Source organism: Oryctolagus cuniculus, chromosome 13 (genome assembly GCF_964237555.1).
Source record: "Oryctolagus cuniculus chromosome 13, mOryCun1.1, whole genome shotgun sequence".
Lineage (NCBI taxonomy): Eukaryota > Metazoa > Chordata > Mammalia > Lagomorpha > Leporidae > Oryctolagus > Oryctolagus cuniculus.
Window position 1 is genome coordinate 22,542,203 of NC_091444.1, and position 26,506 is coordinate 22,568,708.

At 42.4% G+C, this 26,506-nt stretch overlaps 1 protein-coding gene, 1 long non-coding RNA gene and 1 other non-coding gene across 7 annotated transcripts in view; 1 reads left to right on the forward strand and 2 right to left on the reverse strand.

Annotated features, from left to right (window-relative positions):
- The window catches only part of LOC103350988 (uncharacterized), a 185,713-nt gene that overhangs the window by 104,866 nt on the left and 54,341 nt on the right, over positions 1-26,506 (reverse strand). The gene's annotated exons all lie outside the window — the stretch shown is intronic.
- The window catches only part of CR1 (complement C3b/C4b receptor 1 (Knops blood group)), a 101,478-nt gene that overhangs the window by 20,726 nt on the left and 54,246 nt on the right, over positions 1-26,506 (forward strand). For all 3 annotated transcript variants that reach the window (XM_070055211.1, XM_017347820.3, XM_070055212.1), the window contains 14 exons: positions 3,819-4,217; positions 6,228-6,404; positions 6,494-6,596; positions 8,295-8,380; positions 10,154-10,372; positions 12,275-12,454; positions 13,057-13,156; positions 15,128-15,213; positions 16,715-17,113; positions 18,163-18,339; positions 18,425-18,527; positions 20,787-20,872; positions 24,061-24,288; positions 26,052-26,231. In XM_070055211.1, the coding sequence (XP_069911312.1) occupies positions 3,819-4,217; positions 6,228-6,404; positions 6,494-6,596; positions 8,295-8,380; positions 10,154-10,372; positions 12,275-12,454; positions 13,057-13,156; positions 15,128-15,213; positions 16,715-17,113; positions 18,163-18,339; positions 18,425-18,527; positions 20,787-20,872; positions 24,061-24,288; positions 26,052-26,231 (2,523 nt within the window). The remainder of the gene's footprint in view (positions 1-3,818; positions 4,218-6,227; positions 6,405-6,493; positions 6,597-8,294; positions 8,381-10,153; positions 10,373-12,274; positions 12,455-13,056; positions 13,157-15,127; positions 15,214-16,714; positions 17,114-18,162; positions 18,340-18,424; positions 18,528-20,786; positions 20,873-24,060; positions 24,289-26,051; positions 26,232-26,506) is intronic.
- LOC127483608 (U6 spliceosomal RNA) lies at positions 1,415-1,521 on the reverse strand. Its single transcript, XR_007910049.2, has one exon. It is a non-coding gene; the product is annotated as a U6 spliceosomal RNA (small nuclear RNA).

Here is a 26,506-nt window from a genome sequence, read left to right on the forward strand (position 1 = left end):
AAGACTAGTGACTGCTAATAATAACTGATAGAATTAAAAAGGTGAGAATGATCCAACATAGGAAGTGGGATACACAGCAGACTCACAGAATGGCAAATGTCCTAAACAACACTCTGGTTTCAGAATCAGTCCTTAAGGCATTCAGATCCAACTAAAAAGCCTATGAGAGTTTCTCAGGCATAGAAAGCCAAGACAATGTGGCAAAAAAAAAAAAAAAAATTACCTAAATGAAAGATCTCTGTGAGTGACATCCCAGTGGAAAGAATGGGCCATCAGAGAAGGAGGTATGTTTCTCTGAAGGGAGGAGAGAACTTCCACTTTGACTATGGCCTTGCCTAAATAAGATCAGAGTTTGTGAACTCAAGAGGCTTCCATAGCCTTAGCATCTCATGACAAGAGCCTTGGGTGATTACTGACGTCATAAATAAGAGTGTCAATTGTTAAATCAACAACGGGAGTCAACTCTGCACCTACTCCCCACGTAGGATCTCTGTCCTTAATGTGTTGTACTATGCGAATTAATGGTAAAACTGCTACTCAAACAGTCCTCTATACTTTGTGTATCTGTGTGGGTACAGTATAGTATGTTGAAATCTTTACTTAGTATATACTAAGTTGATCTTCTGTATATAAAGATAATTGAAAATGAATCTTGATGAAGAATGGGATGGGAGAGGGAGTGGGAGATGGGATGGTTGCGGGTGGGAGGGAGGTTATGGGAGGAAAAGCCACTATAATCCAAAAGTTGTACTTTGGAAATTTATACCTATTAAATAAAAGTTGAAAAAAAATTACTGTACTTGATTTTATATCATGATGTGTCAAGGGAGAGACTTATTTGTATTTATATTATACACAAATACTTCCATTTATATGGTTTCTTGAATCTATGATTTGATGATGGGTTTCGTCAGTCTTGGAGAATTCTTAATTTTTTATTTTTAAAAAGTTGTTTATGCTCCATTCTCTCTGTCTTCTCATTGTGGGACTTGACTTAAACATATCCTTCTCCCCCATAAGTTTCTTTATTAGTATTTTGGTCCTTTTGTCTCTTTGTGCATTTTTCTGTATACTTCTTCCTGTTCTAGCTTTCAGTTTACTGATTTTTCTTCAACTGTGCCTAACCTGCTGTTAATCCTATCCAAATTCTTAATTTCAGTGATTATATTTTATAAATCTGAAGTATATATTTAGTTCCTTTCCAAATTTTCTTTGCTCTTTTTAATAGTCTCTAAGTTCCTACCTAAAGTTTCAGTTTTGTGTATTACGTCCTTGAACAAGTAAACATGGTTATTTTAAATCTGTGAGTGAAAATTCCAATATCTGAAGATTGTGCTGATTTTTTTTTCATGCTATCTCTTCAAGTCTCTGGTTACCTTTAATTGTATATCAGGCACTATCTTTGAATTTTTTTAAAAATCAGGAATGCTTCAAGAATTTGCATGTCATCCTTGCGTAGAAGTCATGCTAATTTTCTCTGTATCATTCCAGTTTTAATATATGTGCTGAGGATGCGAGCACTATCTGAAAATTTGTCCAGAGAAATAATTTCGAGGTCTTGATACCTCCTTTCTTCCAGAGGGATTTTGTTTTGTTTCTGTCTGGCACTAGAGGACACTGGCAGTCTAGCATGCTTTAATTCACTCTCAGAGCTCTGATTTTTCTGAACCATCTACAATAGTTGAAGAACAGCTCCACTTGTTGAGGTAGTCAGTTTACTTTCAATTAAATTTGACTTCCATGACCGAGCTCCCTGTGGTCTCTGTAAACATCAGAAGATATTAACAGAGCTTCCATAATTGGCAGGCCTTGGGCTCCAATTTTTGTCCTTTGACTTGTGAGACTTGAACGTCTACACACATTACATTTCCCCATTCCTAGTCAGCTCCCCATTCCCAAGGGGAAAGCAGCCAACTCTTGCCTAAATTTTCATCTTCTCCCACATCTTGGCCCATATTGGCTTAACTATTTTATTAGATCTCTGATATATATTTTTAAACTTTCCAGCATTTATAGTCTTTCTGTGGGGAGAGAGAAGTGTGGCAGCTGATCTCCTTAAGAATTTTAATTATTTAGTTTCAAGTATTATGAGATTTTGGTGGAAAGTTGTTCACTGCTATTTTATAGCAATATAACAACAATGATATACTACTGCATTTTAAAATTATTTATAGGCTTTGTAGACTAATATGTGATTGCTTTTACATAGCCATCATGTTATGATATCAAACTTGAAATTATATTTGGAGATATATCTTACTTAAAAGTTTGATAGAACTTATCAATGAGTTCTTTTTCCATTCTTACAAGTTTCTTAGTCAATACTAACTTTCAACATCGTCATAGGTGAATATTGCCAATTTTTGTTTTCATTTGTGTTATTTAGAGTTTTCTTCAGTATCATAACTATTCTCATGTGTTCAAATATATTCAAATTCTGTTTCCCACTGCTGTGTATTTGTAGTTTCTCTCCTTATCATTTACCTTTTAGTGAAGTTTCTTCTTTTTTTTAAAAAATAAACCTATACTCAGTTAATAACAGCAAAAGAAAATTAAGACAGCAAGTAGAGGCCGGCGCCGCGGCTCACTAGGCTAATCCTCCGCCTGCGGCACCAGCACACCGGGTTCTAGTCCCGGTCGGGGCGCCGGATTCTGTCCCGGTTGCCCCTCTTCCAGGCCAGCTCTCTGCTGTGGCCTGGGAGTGCAGTGGAGGATGGCCCAAGTGCTTGGGCCCTGCACCCCATGGGAGACCAGGATAAGTACCTGGCTCCTGCCATCGGATCAGCACGATGCGCCGGCCGCGGCGGCCATTGGAGGGTGAACCAATGGCAAAGGAAGACCTTTCTCTCTGTCTCTCTCTCTCACTCTCCACTCTGCCTGTCAAAAAATAAAAAAATAAATAAATAAAAAGCAAGTAGAAAAGAGTAGAGGAAAACCGTGTGAACTCTAGAATAATCTAATCAAAGTGCTATTTAAAAATAAAAAAATGGAGGCCACCATTTTGGTGTAACAGGTTAAGTTGCTGCCTGCAATGCCAGCATCCCATATGGCTGCTCCATTTCCAATCCAGCTCCCTACTAATGGCCTAAGAAAAGCAGCAGAAGATGGTGCAAGTGCTAGGGCTCCTGCACCCACATGGGAGACCCAGATGAAGCTCCTGGCTCTTAGCTTCAACCTGGCCCAGCCACAGTCATTATGACAATCTGGGGAGTAAAACAGCAGATGGAAGATCTATCTCTCTGTCCCCTTCTCTCTCCATAATTCTGTCTTTCAAATAAATAAAGAAATTAATTTTTAAAAAATTCAGAGAATGTGGATTATGTTAATAAATGCATATGTTTGTGGGAAATAATATAAATAGGGAAGGAAGACACACATGCTAACATGACCACCTAAGTTACAACTTTGTGAAAACATACCTATGTGTTAGCAAAAATCAAATAATTACTGTTGTGGTTCAGTGGATCAAGCCACCACTTGGATGTCTGCATCCCATATCAGAATGCCTGGGACTGAGTCCCACCTCCATATCCCATGCAGTTTCCTGCTAATGCACACCTGAGAGGCAGCAGATGATGGTCCAGGTACTTGGGTGCTTGCCACCCACAGAATTCCTGGCTTCTGGTTTAGGCCTGGCCCAGTCCTGGCTATTGTGGGTATTTGGGGAGTGAACCGGCAGATAGAGGATCTCTCTCTGCCTTTTGAATAAATGCAAATAAATAAACTTTAAAATAACAATAGTTTAGTGCCTTCTTAGATTTTTTCTTCCTTGTTATTTAAAATTCACTGGTATTTAATCTGCTTTTCCCTTTTCCCAGGTATTTCTTGTAAGCCACCCCCAGCCATTGCCAATGGAAATTTCCACAGCTTTGATAAAGAAGATTTTCCATATGGAACAGTAGTGACCTATTCCTGCAATGTTGGAAAGAGCCGGAAAAAGCTGTTTGACCTCATCGGGGAGCCCTCCATATATTGTACCAGCAATGATGATCAGGTTGGCGTCTGGAGCAGCCCCCCTCCTCAGTGCGTTGAACCTAATAAATGTACACCTCCAGACGTGGAAAATGCAGTCATTGTATCTGAGCTCAAGAACTTGTTTTCCTTAACTGAAATCGTGGAGTTGAAGTGTCAGCCTGGCTTCGTCATGCAAGGACCCAGCCAAGTGCGGTGCAAAGCCTTAAACAAATGGGAACCCGAGCTGCCGCACTGCTCCAGGGGTGAGTCTCACTGGGGCCTTGGAGGGGCTCCAAATGGTGCGACTTGTTGCAGGTGAGATCAGTGTTTGTTCTATGGGAGAAGTGGGTGGTGAGAAGGTCAGATGAGTGAACTTTCTTGGGAGAGAACATGAAATCGAGAGGGTGTGTGTGTGTGTGTGTGCGTATGCACATGTGTTCAAATTGAGAAGCAAAGCCAAAGGTGGGCAAGGAGTATGATGTTTCCTCGAGATTCCAATAAACAGGTCTCTGCCCAAATCCCTGTCTGCAGCCTCCAGTGTCTTACCTGTGAGCATGATAATTGCATACATTGCACATATGCAATGAATGAGTCCTCCAACCAGGAACTACAATACAGACTACATGTTCATTTTACCCTTAAAACCAAACCACTAGGCGGTTATCATTCTTTTCATGTTTTACAGAGAAAGTGAGTCTTAGAGAGGTTAGATAACTTGGATGAAACCAACACTAACTTGCAGACTGAAGACTGGAACCCAAATCTGCCTGACTTCAGAGCTTGGGCCCATCAGGAAACCTGAGCTACCCTCGATTCTTCAAGGAATGAGGGATTTAATGCAGGTAATAGGCTGGAAAGACTTTGGAAGGACAGAAAGAGCAAATGGAGGATGGCAGAGTTGCCAGAACGGCTATTGCTCCAGGTCTGGTGCACAGCACCCTGTGCTCACTGCTGAAAGGACCAGCCCCGGCCACCGCTGCTGCTGCCAGAACATAGCTGATGTTGCTGAAGCCAAAGTCATTGGCACTGCTAGAATTAAAGTTGCTGCAGCTGACAGCTATGACTGCCCAAGCCACCCCTCATAACAGAATGGTTGCTGTCATCTGCCAGCCTTTTAATGTGCTGTATATGCCTTCAACTAGTAGAAGGAGCCACAGCCCAGCTGCCAAGAAAGGCAAGCAACTGTAGTTTCCATACTTCCACCCCTAGCAGTCAAAGGAGCATATAGAAGTGTGAGGCAGGGGGGCCAGCTGTCAGTCAACTAGTACAGCACTTGAATATCACATCACAGTGTATTTTATTTGTCTAGGGAAATGCTGGGGTGTTGAGCCCTGAAAATGGATTCTACACTTCAGAATATTTTTAAATTCCTTAGGAACTCAGTTACTCTAGGCCAATCTCCATTTCACACTAGGCAGAAAACAGTCCAGAGATGGGAACTAACCTGCCCAAAGCCGAAGTAAAATGACTTATTTTTATTTTACAATGCTTTTATATAATTTTCTTGAGACCCAAATACATTCTGGTTCTCTGAGTTCAAACCGATTGTATTAAAAGAGACTCAGGAACAACATTCCGTATGCCGTGCATTCTCATGCTGATGATGGTGGGGTTTTCAGAAGAGCTTGTTCAGTGCTTGCCCATCTTCTCACTGCAATGAAGTGGGTAGCTGAGGAGCACCTGGTTCTATAGAGCATGGAAGGAAACAAATTCCCCACCAACTGGAGCCAGATGGCCACTGAGAGAGGACTTGAAAGGAGGTGTGAATAGATACATGAACCTGTGTGCTCAGGGTTTGGCAGGTGATGGGGAATCCACTAATGACACAGGCATGGGCACTCCTCAGGTGTGGAACTGCACATTGGTGATACTTCCTGAAAAGGAAGCATGAAGACTTATTGCTCCATCAGTCCTAACAATTTTCTTTCTTTTCTTTTTTTTTTTTTTTTTTTTTTTTTACTGGGGGAACAGAAATTGGAAGTATTCTAGAGAGAACCATCTGCCATGCACTCTATTGTATACATGAGTTCTTCATATGGAAATCAGTGAACTAAGGATACCTTGGTTCTAGTCAGTTTTCTACATGTACCACTGTTGTGGCTTTTAAAGAGACCGTGTGTGTGTGTGTGTGTGCATGTGTGTGTGTGTTTTGTCATCAGTAAAATAAGGGTGGTAGTCTACTAAATTTTCTTTTACATGTAGATCTGTAATTATCCTCTTTGAAGAGAAGTTAATTTCACACAATTAATAGTCCTTTGGTTCTCTTTCCCCAGTGTGTCAGCCACCTCCAGAAATCCTGCATGGGGAGCACACCCAGAGCAACAAGGACGTCTTCTCCCCTGGACAGGAAGTGACCTACAGCTGTGAGCCTGGCTATGACCTCAGAGGGGCTGCTTCCCTGCGCTGCACACCACAGGGAACCTGGAGCCCCGCAGCCCCGACATGTGCAGGTGCCTGAACACTCGCCTGGCGTTGTCAGCTTGTGCCCTTATTCTCCACGTACCACTGTCACTTCTCCTTGTTTTTCTTTCCCTCCTAGTGAAATCTTGTGATTACTTCCTGGACCAACTCCCTAATGGCCGTGTGTTATTTCCACTTAATCTCCAGCTTGGAGCCAAAGTGTCCTTTGTCTGTGAGGAAGGGTGAGTGTGGGCTTGCCTGACTAACAGGGCATTGATATTAAGGTTAGAGGTTTTTCAAAAAGGGAAGGTTTTATGTGGCCTTAAAAAATACTCAGAGGCAAACAGAGCACACAGGGTTAAGCCACTGCCTGGGATGCTTGAATCCCATATCCGAGTGCTTAGCTTTGAGTCCCGTCTCTTCTTCCAATCCAGCTTCCTGCTAATGTGCACCCTGGGAAGCAGCAGGTGACGGCTCAAGTAATTGGGTTCCTGCTACCCACATGGGAGACCCTGATGGAGTTACTGGCTTTAGCCAGGCTATTGCAGCCATCTGGGGAGTAAACCAGCAGATGAAAGATCAATACTCTCTCTCTCTCTCCCTCCCCTTCTCCCTCTTCCTCTGTGTGTGTGTGTGTTTATGTGCATGTGCACATGCCTGCCATTCAAATAAATAAATAAATAAATCTAAATGTTCAGGGAGATTAACTTTTTGAAGGGCTTATAGTAAGTAAGAGTAAGGGACAAATGAACTATTTTTTAAAAAGATTTATTTATTTATTTATTTATTTATTTATTTCAAAGACAGAGTTACAGAGAGGCAGAGGCAGATAGAGGCGGGGGGAGGGGGAGGGGAGTCTTCCCTCCTCTAGTTCAGTCCCCAAATGGCTACAACAGCTGGAGTTACACCAATCCAAAGCCAGGAGTCTGGAGATTCTTCCAGGTCTCCCATGCGGGTGCAGGGGCCCAAGGACTTGGGCCATCTTCTACTGCTTTCCCAGGCCATAACAGAGAGCTGGATCAGAAGAAGAGCAGCCGGGACTTGAACCGGTGCCCATATGGGATGCCGGCACTGCAGGCGGCAGCTTTACCTGTTATGCCACAGTGTCAGCCCCAAGAATAAACTTCGAAACACCCCAATCATATATCACATGGTTAGTAATGGGCCTTGGACTCTGAAATGGGATCATGGTGGCTGGTGCTAATATTCTAGAAGAGGTTATTGCCTTGGTTTTTTGAATTTAGCACTTTTCACAGTGTGCGTAACTCTGCCTGGGAACTATCAACCATGGGCAACAAAGCTCCTGCTCTCAGAATGTTCCAAGGAATCCTCGGCAGCCACCAAATACCAGCACCTGATAAGATTTAGGGCCCAATGTACATTGCAAATTTTAGATGATTTCATAAAAAGTGGTTGTGTCACTTCTTTCCCTTTTCCCCTAGAATATTCACTTACTCTTCACCAGCCCACCTTGTTGTTCTGAGCCCTCTTCACAGCCAACGCGAACGTAGAGACTAAAGAACAGCCTCTGTCCTCTTTCCGATTGCTCTCTGCTTTTCCAGTCCAAGCTGGGAGCTGTTTCCCTTGCTTGTCTAACATCCCATTAGGGGGATATTGCCCAGGTCTTCAGCGATGACAGTGAATGAGTTTACCAGATTCCTGATGGTATGAGCAGTGACACTGAGTCCAAGGTCAGGGAGATGGCAGCTGCACCATGGCTGTCTTCCTCAGCCAAGCCAGGACAACCGTGTGACCAAGTCACTGTGCTTTACTATTCTGTGTTGTTCCCTTCCCAGAGGCTGTGATTTTCCCAAAAGGACTCTGCCACCTGCTGGTTTCGGATTCTCAAAATCCTGAGTTTTTGGCTGAGTCTCAGACTGCAAATTGAATGGCACTTTGACCAAAACAACTTGCCTATTCATGGCCATTTTCTTTTTTAGGTTCCGATTAAAAGGCAGTTCTTCCAGTCATTGTGTCTTGGTTGGGATGGAAGGCCATTGGAATAGCAGTGTTCCTGTATGTGAGCGTGAGTAGAGGAATATCATTTCAGGCCCATCCCTCTCCTTGATTAGTTTAGTATTTTGATCCATGGCCTCTGTTGTTTTGCTTCTTCTATTTTCTAGTCTGAATGGCTGATAGAAATTGCTTATTTTAATAGCACCTTGTTGTGATTCACTGTGTGCACCTCCTGGCTTGGGGACCGTCAGCTGAGTCTGTTTGGAATTATGTGTTCTACGTGACACAGTCAGTGTGGTTTGCCACCAGGACAAGAGAGATTAGAAAATGCGAAGCTTTGACAAATTTTTTCTTTTACTCTTTCTTTTCCTTTCCCCTTTCTCCCTTCCTTGAAGCAACACGACAGTGGCTGTTGGAGTGTCATGCGTGAGAGCTCAGTTATTGATTGTACTACCCACGCTTTCTGTCTTTTCGCAATGCTTACTTGCTTAAGCAGCTTCTTCCAAATGCCAAGCCTAATTATAAATGTCAATCAGAAGTGAGGAAGGGACTGTTCTACACTGATATTCAGAAAACAGAAAGAACAACTTGAAATCTTGCAGAAAGTAAGAGAAAATAAATCATACACAGACCCAGAAATTTTGAAAAGCAAAGCAATCTGAATCCATTTAGTTTTTTTTACTATGACTGTGCATATTTCAATTCATTTTAATAGTCATCATTGAGATTTGGGGCTGGCGCCGTGGCTCACTTGGCTAATCCTCTGCCTCCGGCGCCGGCACCCCATATGGGCGCCAGGTTCTAGTCCCGGTTGCTCCTCTTCCAGTCCAGCTCTCTGCTGTGGCCCGGGAGGGCAGTGGAGGATGGCCCAAGTCCTTGTGCCCTGCACCTGCATGGGAGACCAGGAGGAAGCACCTGGCTCCTGGCTTCGGATCAGCATGGCACTGGCCATAGCGGCCATTTGGGGAGTGAACCAACGGAAAGAAAACCTTTCTCTCTGTCTCTCTCTCTCTCACTGTCTGTAACTCTACCTGTCAAAAAAAAAAAAATAGTCATCATTGAGATCAAGATTGATGATCAATATCAATAAGTTGTCGAGGAAAGGCTTCAACTATTTAAGATGAGTGGTACAAGAATGTAAATTCTGGCCGGCGCCGCAGCTCACTAGGCTAATCCTACACCTGGCGGCGCCGGCACACCGGGTTCTAGTCCTGGTCGGGGCGCTGGATTCTGTCCCGGTTGCCCCTCTTGCAGGCCAGCTCTCTGCTGTGGCCAGGGAGTGCAGTGGAGGATGGCCCAAGTGCTTGGGCCCTGTACCCCATGGGAGACCAGGAAAGGCACCTGGTTCCTGCCATCGGATCAGTGCGGCGTGCCAGCCGCGGCGGCCATTGGAGGGTGAACCAACAGCAAAGGAAGACCTTTCTCTCTGTCTCTCTCTCTCACTGTCCACTCTGCCTGTCAAAAAAAAAAAAGAATGTAAATTCTCTGAAGGACAAAGACCTTGTCTTTGCTCTTTTCCGCCTTGTCACCAGGGTCCTGTTGAATTGCTCACACGGATTAAGTGCTCAATCAATAGTTGCTGAATGAATGAATGACTCTATTTCTTCTTTAAATGTTTTGATACTCAATTTTAAAAAATGTAACGATCTGGAAGATTCAGGATAGGCACATTTCTTTTGTACTTTTGCAACAACTTTGATTGAGATCTTATTTAGTCCATCTCATTAAAGGCCTCATGTGTACTTTTATCTCCTTATCATTGTTTAAGTGGCACCAGTCGTAGCATCCTATGATTGCAGAATCCCCCGGTAAAGTCTCTTGATGAAACCCATCTACTTTCCAGAAATCTTTTGTCCGAGTCCTCCGGCCATCCTCAACGGGAGACACACAGGGAAGCCGTTGGAAGTCTTTCCCTTTGGAAGAGCAGTAACTTACACATGTGACCCCCACCCCGACGGAGGGCTGACCCTCAGCCTCATGGGGGAGAGCACCATCCATTGCATGAGCGATGGTCAAGGGAATGGGATTTGGAGCGGCCCCGCCCCTCGCTGTGGACGTCCAGGTTAGTGCACAATTTTGCACATCCCAGATGGACTCAGAATATCTAAACCAGACCCTCTGCATGCCTATAATTACAGTCTGGTATTTAGTTATGTGTTCCCTTGACACAAACACCAAGTTAGTAATAAATGGTTCTAGAAGAGGGCAACACAGAAGTTTCTGATATCCTTTGCTGCTGGAGGGAATGCTAGAAGGGTCAAGATGGCAGATGGTGCGAAGGTCCTTAGTTAGAAAGAACATTGTTGCCAGTCATAGGAATTACAAACAAGTCTCCATGAATCTTAGCATAAGTTAAGCATCTTCACAGGTTTTGGAGTTGAGGCACAGACCAGGCAAAATCTCTGTATTAACATATTTGGCCAGAGACCACTGTACATTCTCTTTGAAAACTGGACTGCATTGTCAACAAGCCACAAAGATTCCCTTGGCCTCCTTGAGCTAAATTCTGAATTAAAATGAAGGTTATTTGCTTTAGCCTCTGAAGACTTCCCATTTGGTGGAGAGAGAAAGCAAAGGGAAAATGCAAGATAAAGAGATCGGGTCTTTCTAAGTTCTGGAGAAGGATGACTAAGACACCAACCCCCACTAAGACACCCACGTTCAGGCAGGGGAGACAGGAAAGAGGAAGTAAATTGTAGGAGAGACCGTAGGCCTGGTTTAACACACTGACCACTGCAGGAATCTGGGAGAGAAGAGCAATTCTAAAAGGAATAGTCACTGAGAACCCATTTTTGCTCTCACCATCCCTCTCCAACACTACGGCTTCTTTATGGGGTACACATTTACAAACACATATCACCTTGCCTGCTTTGCTGAATCAACAGAGTGAGGCAATCTTCAGGTTGTAGATACTTTCGGATCAGAACCCTATTCTCAGATTGCATCCCCAGTTTGATTAAGCTGTATTTCAGACTGGAGACCTGCCACACCGATGTCATGTGTGAGTTGCCCTGGGATGCCAGGTTTTATCATGAGATGGACTCCATGCACCAGAAGCTAGTAGAGCTAACATTCCAGCTCTCAGATGTAAAGAGAATGAGTAATACAGATACATAAAGTTTCCCTGAAGAAAATAAGAAATAAGAAAAATTCAGTTATAGTCAAGAAATGAGAAGTAAGTTCATAAATTTTCTCACAGAGAATGGTCCACACACAGCATTAGTTCTAGTACGTCATTTACTGCTTGAATAGATAATTAGAAGGAAGATGGAAGACACCGAAATAGAAGCCAAGAGAGATAGTTTTGCTAAAACCAAGTAGAAATTATCCCTATTTTCCAAGCTTGTATACCTTTCTGACCTCAGGTTATTTGAATCCAAAGTAAGCTTTTAATCCTTGGGCCTAGAGCTCATGAGCCATGGGGATACTGATCTAAAGCCAGAATTTAATTCAAAATGTTCCCTTATAATGAGGATTCTAGTTTTTGTTGCTTGTTTTGTTTTAAGGAGTTGCTATTTGTTTCCTCTTTGTTTAAAGGGCTGGCTTGGGAATCAGACCTAGAAAATTGGTGGCAGCTTCCCTGTACCAAGAAACAATGAATTTTGCATCTATGCGCTGAGCCCTCTGTTAGAGTTTTGATGTGTTGAAGTTACAAGGGAAAAAGACAGGGATGGTGGAACGTGGCAAGGGGCATGCTTCATGGCTCCCTAAAAAGGTGAAAAACTGAACTGGAGCTACCTTTGCCCTAAATGATGTGAGCAGAAAGACCAGATAGCAGACTAGCCTTCCAGGTGGTATATTTCTTGAGGGCCATGTGCTTATGGAACTTTCCCTCCAAAAACTACAAGGAAATTATATGCCCATAACTAAAAAATTTGTTTTCTTCTGGCCTCAAATCCAGCAAGGGTGAGAATCATTGGCCACTTTGGGATCACTCACATAGTCCTCATTTCTTGATCTCTAGGTCACTGTAAAGCCCCGGAACATTTTCAATTTGCCAAACTGAAAACCCAAACCAACGAATTTGAGTTTCCCATTGGGACATCTTTGAAGTACGAATGCCGTGCTGGGTACTTGGGAAGGCCATTCTCTATTAAGTGTCTAGAAGATCTGGTCTGGTCAAGGCCCAAAGACGTCTGTGCCCGTGAGTAGTCTGTGCTGGACCTCTCCTATGTCTGTCAGAGCACCTGTAGTGTCTTCATTGTTTTCAAATTTTGGACACAGGAAACTTTTTCCAAAAACATTAAGATAGACAGATGTAGATGTTGGACTTGTGGCTCAACCCTGATTATTGGATGAAATGTTCATCTCATGAGAATGTTTCAAGGAATTTTTGCAAGGAAAAATCTCTGTAAATAATGAATCACTCCAGACAAGGAAAAAAATTATATAAAAAGACTCAAATGGTGTTTGAATAACTAAGTGGGGAGAAATTCTTTGAGAACATTGAAATCTACTGGCAGTATACAGAGCCAAAAATGCCCTTCACATTTGAGAAGGTATAAAAGGTAGAGCTAAGACAGAATTGGAGGGAGGTGTTTGGGGTACTTAGGAGTGGTTGATCCTAAAGCTGTCTGGGAAGTTTTCTCAAAGTGGTAAAACCTGTGAAATTGTCAAAACTGTACTGGCTTGTTAGTAAGCGACAATCAGGTGGCGACAGTCAGGTGGAGACATTTTATACTAAACAAACAAATAAAACCCTCATATTACTCTACCTGGTTCCAACATTCTGCTTCTTTCTCGTAGGCAAATCATGTGAAAACCCTCCAGATCCTAAGAATGGAATGGTACATGTCACCACAGATATCAAGTTTGGAGCTAGAATTCATTATTCTTGCAATAAAGGGTGAGTTGGCAGCAACAGCTCTAGGTAGAAGAATAGCCCTAATACAGAAATATTACCTTCCAGTCACATCTCAGAGAGGACAAGTAGGCTATTACCATCTGGTCTTAAAAGGCTTAGATGTTTAACTCCTGATTGAAGTGAATAAAGGTATCACAAGGATACCTTCAGGAGAAAAGTCTACATCCTTGCTGAAAGTCAGGGAGGGCAGTGCATACCAGACATGTCAGGTGTTCACTGGGTGGGAGAGGAGGAAGTGGGGGGAGGGTGTGTGCAAGCCCACAAAGGGCCTAAGGCAGAGTGGGCCCTGCTGGGAGAAAGGAAGCTCACAGGGCAGCCATTCAGGAGACAAATATTCCTGACTACAGTGCTGTGAGTTTGCTAGGTCTGCTGTGTCCAAGCACCACAGAATTGGTTACTTATAATAGCACATTTTTAGAGCTTTATTCTGGAGACTAGATGTCCACAGTCAAGGTACTGGCAGGATCATACTTCTTTTGAGCTCTCTAGAGAGCATCCTCCCTGCCTCTTTCAGCTCCTGGTGGCTCCAGGCCATCCTTGGCAGGTGGCAGCATCACTCCAGTCTCTACTCTGTTGTCACATGGCCGTTTTCCTTGTGCGTCTCTGTTTTCACATAGTATTCTCTGTGTGCAAGTTTATGTTCAAAGTTCTTTCTTCTTAGTCATATTGGATTAGGGCCCACCCTAATAACCTCAACTTGATTACATCTGCAAAGACTATTTCCAGACAGAGGTCACATTGAGAGACCAGGATACAAAAGTTCAATGTATCTTTTTGTGGACACACACACACATATGACACATATATGTATGAAAAAAAACTTCCTGATGGAAAAAGATAGGGCATTAACTCCAAATTATTAAAACAACAAGAGGAGTTGAACATATCTTGTCCATATAGCAAATGAGAGAAGGAAAAGGAATAGCATGGAGTGTATCTGTCTCTTCTAAGAAATAGGCCCCCTTGTTTTTGGGGAACATTGGTCTTAGTCATTGCTTCATCCTCATCATTGGACATTGTGAAATAAATGAGGGAGGTAGTGAACAGGACGGTGACGAGGCAAGATCAAGTGTATCATTTGTTTCAGTAAAATCTTCCTGCTGAAAGACAAAGTCTTTAAATAGAATCATCACCCATCGAATCTTGTGGTTTTACAAGACACATGCCTCAAATGAAACGACACAGCAGTGTTACTCATTTGTTGTATGTATGTGTGTGCACATACAAAAAAATGGCAACAATCATTTGAGAGAAAAACAGTTTGAGAAGACAATTACTTGGGGCCAGCATTGTGGTACAGTGGATTCAGTCGCTGCCTGAGACACCAGCATCCGTATCAGAGTGCCAGTTCAAGTCCTGTCTGGTTTACTTCTAGTCCAGCTTCCTGCTAATGTGCCTGGGAAGGCAGCAGAAGATAGCCAAAGTACACCCATGTTGGAGACCCAGATGGAGTTCTGGGCTCCTGGTCTCAGCCCGACCCAGGCCTGGCTGTTGCAGCCATTTGGGAAGTGATCCAGCAAATGGAAGATCTCTTTCTCTCTGATTTTCTCCCTCTTTATGTGTCACTCTGCCTTCCAAATAAATTTTTAACAACTGTCTTATTTTGGTGCCTGGTACAACCCACAATGTAGTCAAGGAACTAAGAAGCAAAGGTGGCCATGAGGAGCTAGTGAAAAAAAATCTTGACCTTGGCCATACTACCCTGAACACATCTGATTTCTTCTGATCTTGGAAGCGACCCAGGGTCAGGCCTGGTTAGCATTTGGAGTGGAGAAGCAGCATCACTTTCAATGGTGAGAGAGAAATGAGAAAAGCTGGATACAACATGTGAAGTTTAGGCTAGGCCTTATACCTTCTCCCACTTTTTAATGTTTAAGATTTGCCACATGTATGTGCTATAGGAAAGTTGGTAGAATGTGTACAGAATAATTATTTTCCATTTTTTGCTGTTAGGTACCGAATCCTTGGTCAAACATCTGCCGAATGTGTCCTCTCAGGCAATACTGTCAAATGGGAGGCGGAGCCACCAATTTGTGAACGTGAGTTGAAATCTCTTTCACCATTTATCCCACCTCGAATCACAAAGACTAAATCTCATTCCTCTTGGGGATGATCTCCTTCCAATATTTGAAGAGTATAACTATATTCTTATAACTGATCAAAGTGTTCCAACCTTCTAGATCTATCTGGTGTTTCCTTCACTTCGTACAATTGCATTTAAAATATAGTCTTGAGCTTGTTTTTTTTTATAAAGATTTTTAAATTTATTTTATTTGAGAAGTAGAGTTACAGTCAGTTAAAGGGAGAGACAGAGAGAAAGGTCTTCCTTCTGTTGGTTCACTCCCCAAATGGCCACAACGGCTGGAGCTGCACCGATCCGAAGCCAGGAGCCAGGAGCTTCTTCCAGGTCTCCCATGTGGGTGCAGGGGCCCAAGGACTTGGGCTCATCTTCCCAGGCCATAGCAGAGAGCTGGACTGGAAGAGGGGAAGCCGGGATTAGAACCGGTGCCCATATGGGATGCCAGCACCGCAGGCGGAGGATTAACCTACTGTACCATGGTGCTGGCCCCCAGCTTGTTTTAAATAGCCCCGAACTTCTCTTTTTGTTGGTTGGACATTTCCCAATTTGAAGATTATTCTCTTCAATGAAGTAAACAAATTTAGAGAAAGGAACCCCATTTCCTCCCTGATAGCTCTACCAGATAGCATGATACGTGTGTGCAGGCTGCTCTTCCTATCAGATCTCATCATACATGTGTGCAAGCACTTCTCTCTTCCTTCTGGTTCATTGTCTGAACAGTGGTGCCAGGTCCCCTGTGAGCTGTGTGGAAACTTCCTAAACTCTGAGGAGCATAGAGGAATGAACAATGGCAAATTGACAAAGCATGTAAAAAGATATAAGCCAGGATTTGGAGATGGTGTAGGAAAATCAACAACTTTGAAACACACTGTGGGGAGGGTAAAAAGGCCAGCATACAGTCTTTATCAATACTCTAAACTGAATACATGCCTTTAATCCAGGAATTCAGATCTTTTTAGCATTTCTGGATCTATAATTATTATGTTTATTACATGTAATATTGCATATTTGTGATTAGTCTTCTGTATTAGTTTTGCCACAGTTTTTGTTTTCGCTTATTTGATAAAGATGCTATACCACATGCTTTACCATATTCATAACAGAGAATAAAACTGAATGCCTTCTATATAGAAATAATTCAATCAACAATGGTGAAATAACATAATTAGATTTGCATTTAAAATGAGAAGTAAATATGTGGACTATAGAAGGACATAGTTATTGAAATATCTTTAACCAAAAAGAGCAATACACAGAATATTGTGGTAACCTAATTAATTTGCAATTATGTAAAATCTTGTGTGTATATTAGCAAAGATCAGATAACAGCTATACTATAAATATTGACTTTTTGGTAATTGGAGTTCATTTTTTTAAAAAAATAAACAAGTTACCAAATTTCATAATTAAATACAGCTTTAAGGAATCAAAATTTATTTAACTTGCTTTTCTTTTCCCAGGTATTCCTTGTGCACCACCCCCAGCCATCGCCAATGGAGATTTCTACAGTACCAACAGGGAAGAATTTCTATATGGAATGGTGGTGACCTATTTTTGCAAAGCTGGAGTAGGAAGCAGAAAGCTGTTTGACCTCATCGGGGAGCCCTCCATATATTGTACCAGCCATGATGATCAGGTTGGCGTCTGGAGCGGCCCCCCTCCTCAGTGCATTGAACCTAATAAATGTACACCTCCAAACGTGGAAAACGCAGTCATGGTAACTGGTCACAAGAACTTGTTTTCCTTAACTGAAATCGTGGAGTTGAAGTGTCAGCCTGGCTTCGTCATGCAAGGACCCAGCCAAGTGTGGTGCAAAGCTCTAAACAAATGGGAACCTAAGCTGCCGCACTGCTCCAGGGGTGAGTCTCGCTGGGGCATAGGAGGGGTTACAGGTCTCCCATGTGGGTGGCAGGGACAAGAATTTGAGCTACCCACTGCTGCCTCTCAGGGTGAGCATTAGTAGGAAACTGGATTGGAAGCGGAGGGACTGATACTCAAACCAGGCACTCTGATATGAGATGTGGGTATCATGAAATGGTGACTTTTAACTGCTGTGCCAAATACCTGCCTCTCACCTCCCACATTTTATCATTAAGAATCTGAAGTCAAGAGTGAAAGTAACTTGCTCAAAGTCCAACAGATTTTCCGTTCATTTCTAATTAAGTATAAGTTTGGTTGTTGTTAAATGGGTTCTGGTGCCATAAGCACCTACCACAGTGATTAGAAATGAAGGCAGATCTTGAGTCAGATTCTAAGCACTACGCCCTCTGAGTACAGGGCTGACTGATTCAGTGGCTTTTGTCCTTGTTAGCTTGCTGAAATTGCTTGCTTAGCAGTGGACTGGTAGGCATTGTAGCTGGAACGCAGGGACAGAGCCTATAACTCTTCTACCAACTCATGTCAACCTTGTGCAAGTACTGAGACAGCAGCTGGGAGAACAAAAAGATACAGAGATAAAAGAGGGATAGATAACTGTACCTTCATCATGGGAGTACAATGACGGATAAGGGGAAATCCATTCAATTTAGGCCCAGGCAACTTTGTCATTACCTGAACAATGAAACCAAAAATTGTGATTGTTTTCCAATGAGATATGTAGGTGAAGAATGCACCAATACTCATAACTCTACTGGATAGCCAGAGCTAGGAGAAGGAATCTCAGTGCTTGGGGACCGATGAGTAAGTTGGAACTTAGTTTTGGGGAAAGCTAGGTTCTCTTTCTCTACCTTGGGCTACGTGTCCCCCTTATTAATTTTTAAATCAGTGAAGTGAGAGGGTGAAGTATCATTTGACTCCCAGTGTTATGCCTGAACCCCTAAGTATGATCCTCAGGCAACCTAGGAAGCATAGAGATTAGGAAGATATTTGCCCTTGATTTACCAGAACTCTGAATCTGTCACTTCCCCAGTGTGTCAGCCACCTCCAGAAATCCTGCATGGTGAGCGCACCCCAAGCCACAAGGACGCCTTTTCTCCTGGGCAGGAAGTAATCTACAGCTGTGAGCCTGGCTATGAACTCACAGGGGCTGCTTCTGTACGCTGTACACCCCAGGGAGACTGGAACCCTCCGGCCCCAACATGTGCAGGTGCTTAGACTGTTGTTTGGTTTCCAGGTCGATCTCTTTGCACTCCACACCACAGTCTTACTCCTGTTTTTCTTTTCCCTCCTAGTGAAACCATGTGATCATTTCCTGGAACAACTCCCTAATGGCCACATATCAGTTCCACTTAATCTCCAGCTTGGAGCAAAAGTGTCCTTTGTCTGTGATGAAGGGTGAGTGTGACCCAACACAGAGACCAGGGACTTAGTGCTGGATGTTGAGACCCTGGATAATGGGAGTTTATCCACAAAGGGAGACTGAACTAGTGGAAAAGAATAGAAAAGACTAATATCTAAAGCAATGATTGGAAAGTATGGTAAGAATCACATGGAACATGAACAGATTTTTTAAATATAATGAACAGCAAAAATACAACAGATCTTGAATCCATAGTGAAACATTAAGTATATGGATAAGCAGTATTCTAGGCATAAAGAGATAAATATTCTAGGGGGTTGTTAAAAAAACTTTGATGTAAAAGAGAAAGTTACATATAAGATAAATATCATACAAAGTTTATTTCACAAAACTTTTAAATGGATTAATAGTGGAGTTTGGGATAGGAATGAAATAGTAAGTAGAAGTTGTAAACATCGAATTATTTTTCATTTAATGAGTGTTTGTGTTGGAGGGAGCATGAAGACTGATGTCCACGTCTCAGGGGATATCTTCAGTCTATGGAACAGCAAATGCTCTTGGTTTTTTTTATGTCCCAGGACCACTGGCAGATAAAAAACAGTTTATTTTAAGGACTCCTTGACATAAAACTCCAGTCACTCAATAAACACCCGGCGACAACTCAGGAGCCATTGATCTGACAATAAACCCGTCCTTTGGGGATGATTTCTTTCCAAGAGCCCTCCCTTCTCAACTTTTTCTCTTTTTCCTAGGGTAATTTGCTTTGCCTTTCAGTAATTCAAGGATACTTTAAGTATTGTACCAGATACAGTGGCAAAAATCATAGCCTCTGATATCTTTCCTAGTAATTTGCCAACCCAAGACAGTGGCTGTTTTCCCGATCTGCTGTCTTCAAAAGGGGGAAAGCTGCATTTCGCATTAGAAGATAAAGCTCTGGGGTGGCTATTTGGTGCAGCGGTTAAGACTCCCTTTGGGAGGCCCCATCCCTTACGGAATGTGCCTGAGTCTGAGTCTTGGCTCTGCCTTTGATCACATTCCTGCTGATGTGCATGCTGGTAGGCAGCAGGTGATGATTTATGTACTTGGGTCCCTGCCACCCACATGGAAAACCCAAACTGGGTTCCTGGCTCCAGCTTGGCTGGTGCAGGTATTTGGGGAGTGAATCAGCAGATGGAAGATATTCATTTATTCATTCTATCTCTCTCTCATCAAATACAATGAAAATAAATGATAAATTTTAAAAGAAATGTGTCTCCTCTGAGGGGGCTTTCAGAGGGCAGTCAGGGAAAAGGTGACCTCCTGAAGCCCAGGCCAGAACAGGGAAACGCTTGTCATGTTTTCTGTTCTTTCTTCTGTTCTGGCTGGGGGTTGAGGGGGTGATGGTATCTGTCTGGTTACTCAGCTTCACCAGTTGTTGATTTCTCCCTCACTGGAAGCTGCACTTTCTCCTAAATGACTTGGTTTCCCATCTTGTGCCAGTGAGGAAACAAATGAGTTGCTTAGGAGCCCAGTTGCTAATGAGTTTAGGTCTTCTTGGGGAGGAAGCTGAGATTTGTCAATAAAGAGAAGAGAGAAATGATGTGCTCCTCTGGCCTCAGAATCAGCTTCTAAGGCATTCGGATCTGGCTGAAAAATCCCATGAGAGCATTTCAGGCATGGGAAGCCAAGATATAGTGGCAAAAACTGTTCTGCATGAAGGATCTCTGTGAGTGAGATTCCAGTGGAAAGAAGGGGCCGTCAAAGAAGGATGTACTTTTCTCTGAAGAGAGGAGAGAACTTCCATTTTGCATATGGCCCTCTCTAAATACTGACAGAGTTTGTGGACTCAGGAGGCTTCCATAGCCTTGGCAGCTCATGTCAAGAGCCTCAGGTAGTCACTGATGTCAAAAGTAAGAGTGTTAATCGTTAAATCAACAACAGGAGTCACTGTGTACTTACTGTTCATGTTGGACCTCTGTCTTTAATGAGGTGTACTATGAGAATTAATGGTAAAACTTGTTTTCAAACTGCACTTTATACTTTGTGTGTCTGTGTGGGTGCAAACTGTTGAAATCTCTACTGAGTATAGAGTTGGTCTTCTGTATATAAAGTCAATTAAAAACAAACCTTAATGAAGAATCGAATGGGAGAGAGAGTAGGAGGTGGGATGGGAGTAGGGGTGGGAGGGTGAGAATGAGGAAAGAACCACTATATTCCTAAAAGCTGTACATATGAAATTTGTATTCATTAAACAAAAATCTTCTAAAAAAAAAATAAATGATGTGCTCACTGCTGCTGCTGGTTTTGTTCTTCAGGTTCCATTTAAAGGGAAGCTCTGTTAGTCATTGTGTCTTGGTGGGAACAAGAAGCCTTTGGAACAGCAGCGTGCCTGTGTGTGAACGTGAGTAGGCGAGCACCTGCTCAGACCTGGAGCTCACTCTTGCTTCTTTCTTCCTCCTCCTCCTGCTCCTGCTTCTTCTCTCTCATTTTCACCCATGAAATTATATTTCTGCCCCCTGTTTATGTCTATTTTTGATAGAAATAGTTCTCTGTTGGAATAGTTATGAGGAATGTTTCTGAGGAAAGTAAACCAGAGCATCAAATGTTTTGGGTGTCATCCTATAAAATATTTATGAGCATAAAATATTTATATGTGCTATAAATGAGAAGGACTGTGTTTCATAGAAATAAATTTATGGCATTTGCCTTGCCACATTTCTCCTTTTTCTTTCCTGTCAAAAGTAAAATCATGTTCAACTTTTATATCCTTTCGTTAATCATCATTCCAGTCACATATTCACTCGTTCAACAAAAAGGTTTTTGAGCACCTATTGTGTGAGGCGGTCTGTAGGCAGTAGGAATACATCTGTAAATAAGACAGACAACATCCCTGCTCCCATGTTGTTTAGATTTTTGTGCACAGATAATGGCAAGCAAGCCAACAAAAAATTCCAAATAACACCAAGTATTATTAAGAAAAAATGCAAGGAAATGCAATAAAATAGTTATGTGAATGGGGATAAGGAATTCCAGGAAAAGAATAAAGTTTCAGTTTTAAATAAGGAAGTCCTTTCTGAGAAAGAAATGTGTGGGCATTAATAAAAATTAGTTGACTATCAATGTGCATACATAGGGGATGAACTTTAACTGTACATGGGACTCTGATGCAAGGCCACAAGGCAGAAATGTTCCTGGCATTTTCTTTTTTTTTTTTTTTTTTTTAATCATTGTTCTCAATCAAGAAACCAACAAAGGACACAAAAGGCAGGTGGAGCCAAATAAATCTGTGGATATGGCTGAGAGTTCAAATTGGGAGACTATTGCAACAATCTCATGAGCCATCTTGGCCCAGGAAAACAGTTGGGGAGGCAAAAATTTGTCAAATCTGAATATATCTTGGAGGTAGAGATGATAGATAGGATTTGCTGATTGTTTAGACAGAGAGTGTGAGAGAAAGAGAAGAGTTATAGATAATTTCATGGTTTTTGGCCCAAGCAACTGCAAGGGTAGAATTTCCCTGAACTGAATTGGAGGAGAAAACTGTGAAGAGCAAGTTTTGCAATGGGAGGAAATAAAATATTGAACTTGGGATGTAAGCTTACCATTCCTATTAGATATTCAGATAGGTATCTTGGAGAGACCTACACCAGACTTGTGGACATTTAGAAGCCAATGTTGTACCCATTATAATTAAAGTTGATATTAAGCAAGATCTTGTAGGGAGTGAGCATGGCTAGAAAACAGACACATGGGTGGATCCCAGGAATCCAGCATTAAGAAGCTGATAAGATAAGGAATTGTCTAAGGGGATTAAGTTGAAGCAGCCACTATTGTGAGAGAAAACAAGAGAAAGAGGTGTCCTGGAAGCCAAGAGGAGACATTCTTCTCAACAGAGGAGGATAATTAACTATGTCAGATTCTACAGAGAGGTCAGATGAGAGCAGAAAACTGATCATTAGATTTTGTGACTTGGAGGAATAAGTGTCCTAGCAAGAGCAGGTGCAGGAGAGTGATGGAGCCAACACCTGACTGAAACGAGTTCAAGGGAGAACGCAGGGGAAGAGCTCTCACATCACAGGCCACACCTTAGAGTTTTCCTGTAGAGGGAGCAGATAAATAGGACTATAGCTGGAGAGGGAAATGGGATCAAGTGGATTATTTTTTACTTTTAAGATGACAGCAAAGTAGTACCTTTAATATAGAACACTAATATATCCAATCTATTTCTTCACTAACTCAAACAGGGTGTTGTTTTATCCTCTGATCAGAGTTATTTAAAAAAATATGTTTATTGGCCGGCGCCGCGGCTCACTAGGCTAATCCTCCGCCTAGCGGCGCCGGCACAACGGGTTCTAGTCCCGGTCGGGGCGCCGGATTCTGTCCCGGTTGCCCCTCTTCCAGGCCAGCTCTCTGCTGTGGCCCAGGAGTGCAGTGGAGGATGGCCCAGGTGCTTGGGCCCTGCACCCCATGGGAGACCAGGAAAAGCACCTGGCTCCTGGCTCCTGCCATCGGATCAGCGCGGTGTGCCGGCCGCAGCGCGCCGGCCGCGGCGGCCATTGGAGGGTGAACCAACGGCAAAGGAAGACCTTTCTCTCTGTCTCTCTCTCTCACTGTCCATTCTGCCTGTCAAAAAATATAAAAATAAAAAAAAATAAAAAATAAAAATAAAAAAAATAAAAAATATGTTTATAATAGAATTTTGCTCTCAGAAATACTTTGCTTTAAAATTTTAAAGTTTAAATGTAAAATTATTTGCATTTTATACTGATTTATAAGATGAAACTTGATAATTTCAACTTTCATAATTAGAAGTCAGTTATGTGACAATCCTAACTTTCCTGTAACACTTATTAAGAGGTACTGTTATAAACCCAAAGATATACCTAACATAACTTACTAGAGGGTAAACATTGGTTAAGCCTTTGTTTTGCTTATCCATAACTCTTTTGAGTGTATTCTCTTAGTATCTCCTTCCCAAATCCAAATAAAGTTAGCATGGGGAAGGAGTGTCTCCAAATAAAAACACTCAAAGGAATAAATTTGTGTTTCTTCAATGAGAACATTCTTCTCTCAAAGCATGACATTCTTGGGGCTTTTGAAACACAAACAAGAACACAGAGCACTTTTCATTTCATTGTGACAGCATTGCTTAATCATTCATTTTGATTTTGAAAATTACAGGCTGGCATCATCAAGAAAAATTAAATCACAGATATATAAACGTCAAAGACGTCAAGGATAATATTCATTTTGTGCTTAAAATATAACTTGACAGTCAGTAGTGCTCCAAAAATGTTTGTGGAATTAATGATCGACTTTACTTTAGTATAACCAAGAATATTTTTGTTTATTTTAAAGGAATACACTCTAAATTTTTATTCAGAAATCCTATCTGAATAATTCCAGATACTTAAAGTTCTTTTAGACTTTTGAAATAAACTTGAATTTAGATTTCATTTCAGCACAGGCCTAGTACATTTATTTTCCAGTTTCAATTGTCAAGCAAAAAGGAATTGTTTAGAATCCCATAATTATAAAATCACTTCAGTTACAATTTTGAAGAACTTACATCTTTTGTTTTCTTTCTAGAAATCTTTTGTCCAAATCCTCCAGCTATCCTTAATGGGAGACACACAGGACCTCCTCTGGGAGATATTCCCTATGGAAAAGAAGTATCTTACACATGTGACTCCCATCCTGAAGGAGGGATGACCTTCAGCCTCATTGGGAAGAGCACCATCCGCTGCATGAGTGACAGTCAAGGGAAAGGGGTTTGGAGTGGTCCCGCCCCTCGTTGTGAACTTCTTGTTCCTGTTGGTCAGTACCAACTTCTGTATATTAAATGGGTTCAGACTATTTGGTCCCAGTTCCTCACGTTTCTATAGTTAGAGTTGGATGTGTGCTTATGGGCTTAACTTTCTCATAAATGAAAATTGTCATTATACACTAGTTAAACTAGACGGGCCCCAGGAGCCAATGTTGTGACCTAGAGGGTTAAGCCACCACTTGATTCTGGCATCCCAGATCAGAGCACCAGTTTGAGTCCTGGCTGCCCCAATTCCGATCTAGCTTCATGTTAATGCTCCAGAGAAGGCAGCAGAAGACAATCCAAGTGTTTGGCTCCCTGCTACCCATGAGGGAAACCAGGATGGAGTTCCTGGCTCCTGGCGTTGGCCTGACTGTTATGATTATTTGGGGAGTAAACCAGCAGATGAAAGATCTCTCTCTGCCTCCCTCTCTTATTGTCTGCTCTTCCTCTCTCTCTGTCACTCTGCCTTTCAAATAAATAAATCCTAGAAAAAAATAAAGATGAGGGGGCCAGCATTGTGGTATAAACCGGGTAAGCCACAACCTACAACGCCAGCATTCCATATGGATGCCAGTTTGAGTCCCAGCTGCTCCACTTCAGATCTAGCTCTCTGCTAATGTGGATGGAAAAGCCGCAGAGAATGGCCCAAGTGCTTGGGCCCCTGAAACCAGCAGAGAGATCCAGAGAAAGCACCTGGCCTCTGGCTCCAGCCTGGCCCAGCCCTGGCTGTTGTGGACATTTGGGGAGTGAACCAGCAGATGGAAGATCGATCTCTCTCTTCCTTCAAATAAGTACACACACACACACACACACACACACACGTGTATGTATATATAGCACACATAAAATATCACCTCATAAAGAAGACACAGGTCTTGGAGAAGGCTGCCTGATGGTCTTGTCTGTCTTGTTCTTTTCCTAAAATGACTGATTTAGCCTCAGAAGAGTGGTGCAATAGTTTCTTGTGGCCGCTGTAACAAATACCACGCACCAGGTGGCTGAAAGCCATGGAAACGCATTCTCTCACAGTTCTGTATGCTTGAAGTCTGAAATCAAGATGTTGGCAGAGCTCTGTCCCTCCTAAGGGCCTTCAGGACACCCTGATCCTTGTCTCTTCCAGCCTTTGGGACTTCCTGCCATTCCTTGGCTTGGAGATACATCACTCCAGTCCCTGCCTCCATCTTTAAGTGGCCTTCTTCTCTATGTCACAATATCTCAACACTCCTCTTTTTTTTTTTCTTTATAAGGATAGAAGGATGATTTTATCTTGAGATCCTTAATTGTATCTTAAAAGGCCACTATTCCAAATAAGTCCCCATTCTGAGATTCTGGATGGATGCAACATTCAGCCCATGGCAAGTGGTAACTGCTCTTCAGTGCCTGAGAGGCAACCTGCGGTGGGCATCCTGAGGGAGGAGTAGATGGAGAAAGATGGAAAACTATTTTTTTGGTGCACAAAAGTACATCAACACTAACATATGAGGGTATGAAGGATTAATTCTGGATCTAGTCACTCAGATAGAAGGCCTGGCATATGAAACTAGAGCAGAAAGAACAGGAAACTGAGTGATCTTCTAGACAGAAAAATTTTCCTAACGCATAGATGTCATTGGAATGTACCATCCTAAGGGGACTTGTAGAGGAAGAAAATATTTTGGCATTATGTTAAGTCTCTTTGTTTCTGTGGTCCTATTTATCAGCTTGACTAGAGAAGAGGAGAAAGAAGGCTGGGAGTTTCTCTGCTAACTGATACCCCTGCGGGTTTTTCCAGGTCGCTGTAGCATCCCAGAGCAGTTCCCATTTGCCAGTCCTACAACTCCAATTGATATGTCTGAATTCCCAGTTGGGACATCCTTGAATTATGAATGTGGCCCTGGGTATTTGGGGGGCACCTTCTCCATCACCTGCCTTGAAAACTTGGTCTGGTCAAGCACAGAGGACACCTGCAGACGTGAGTAATTCTGCTCTGGTAGTTGTTCTGTGCAGGAAAAGCATCTGTGGGATTTGATTGATTTGTTCTAACTTTAGAGGCAAGGCAGCTACATTTTTCAGAGTTTTGATGGAGGGTGGTCTTGGGGGTCACCCCTTCTTACTGCTTGAAGTTTTAAAATCTCAACTAGGTATTCATTTCATGGAAAAGGCTCTTATAAAAGGATTTGAAAAGAAAAGCTGCGTTCACTGGAGATAAAGTTTGATGACTTAAACTATGAAATGAATTAAACAGGG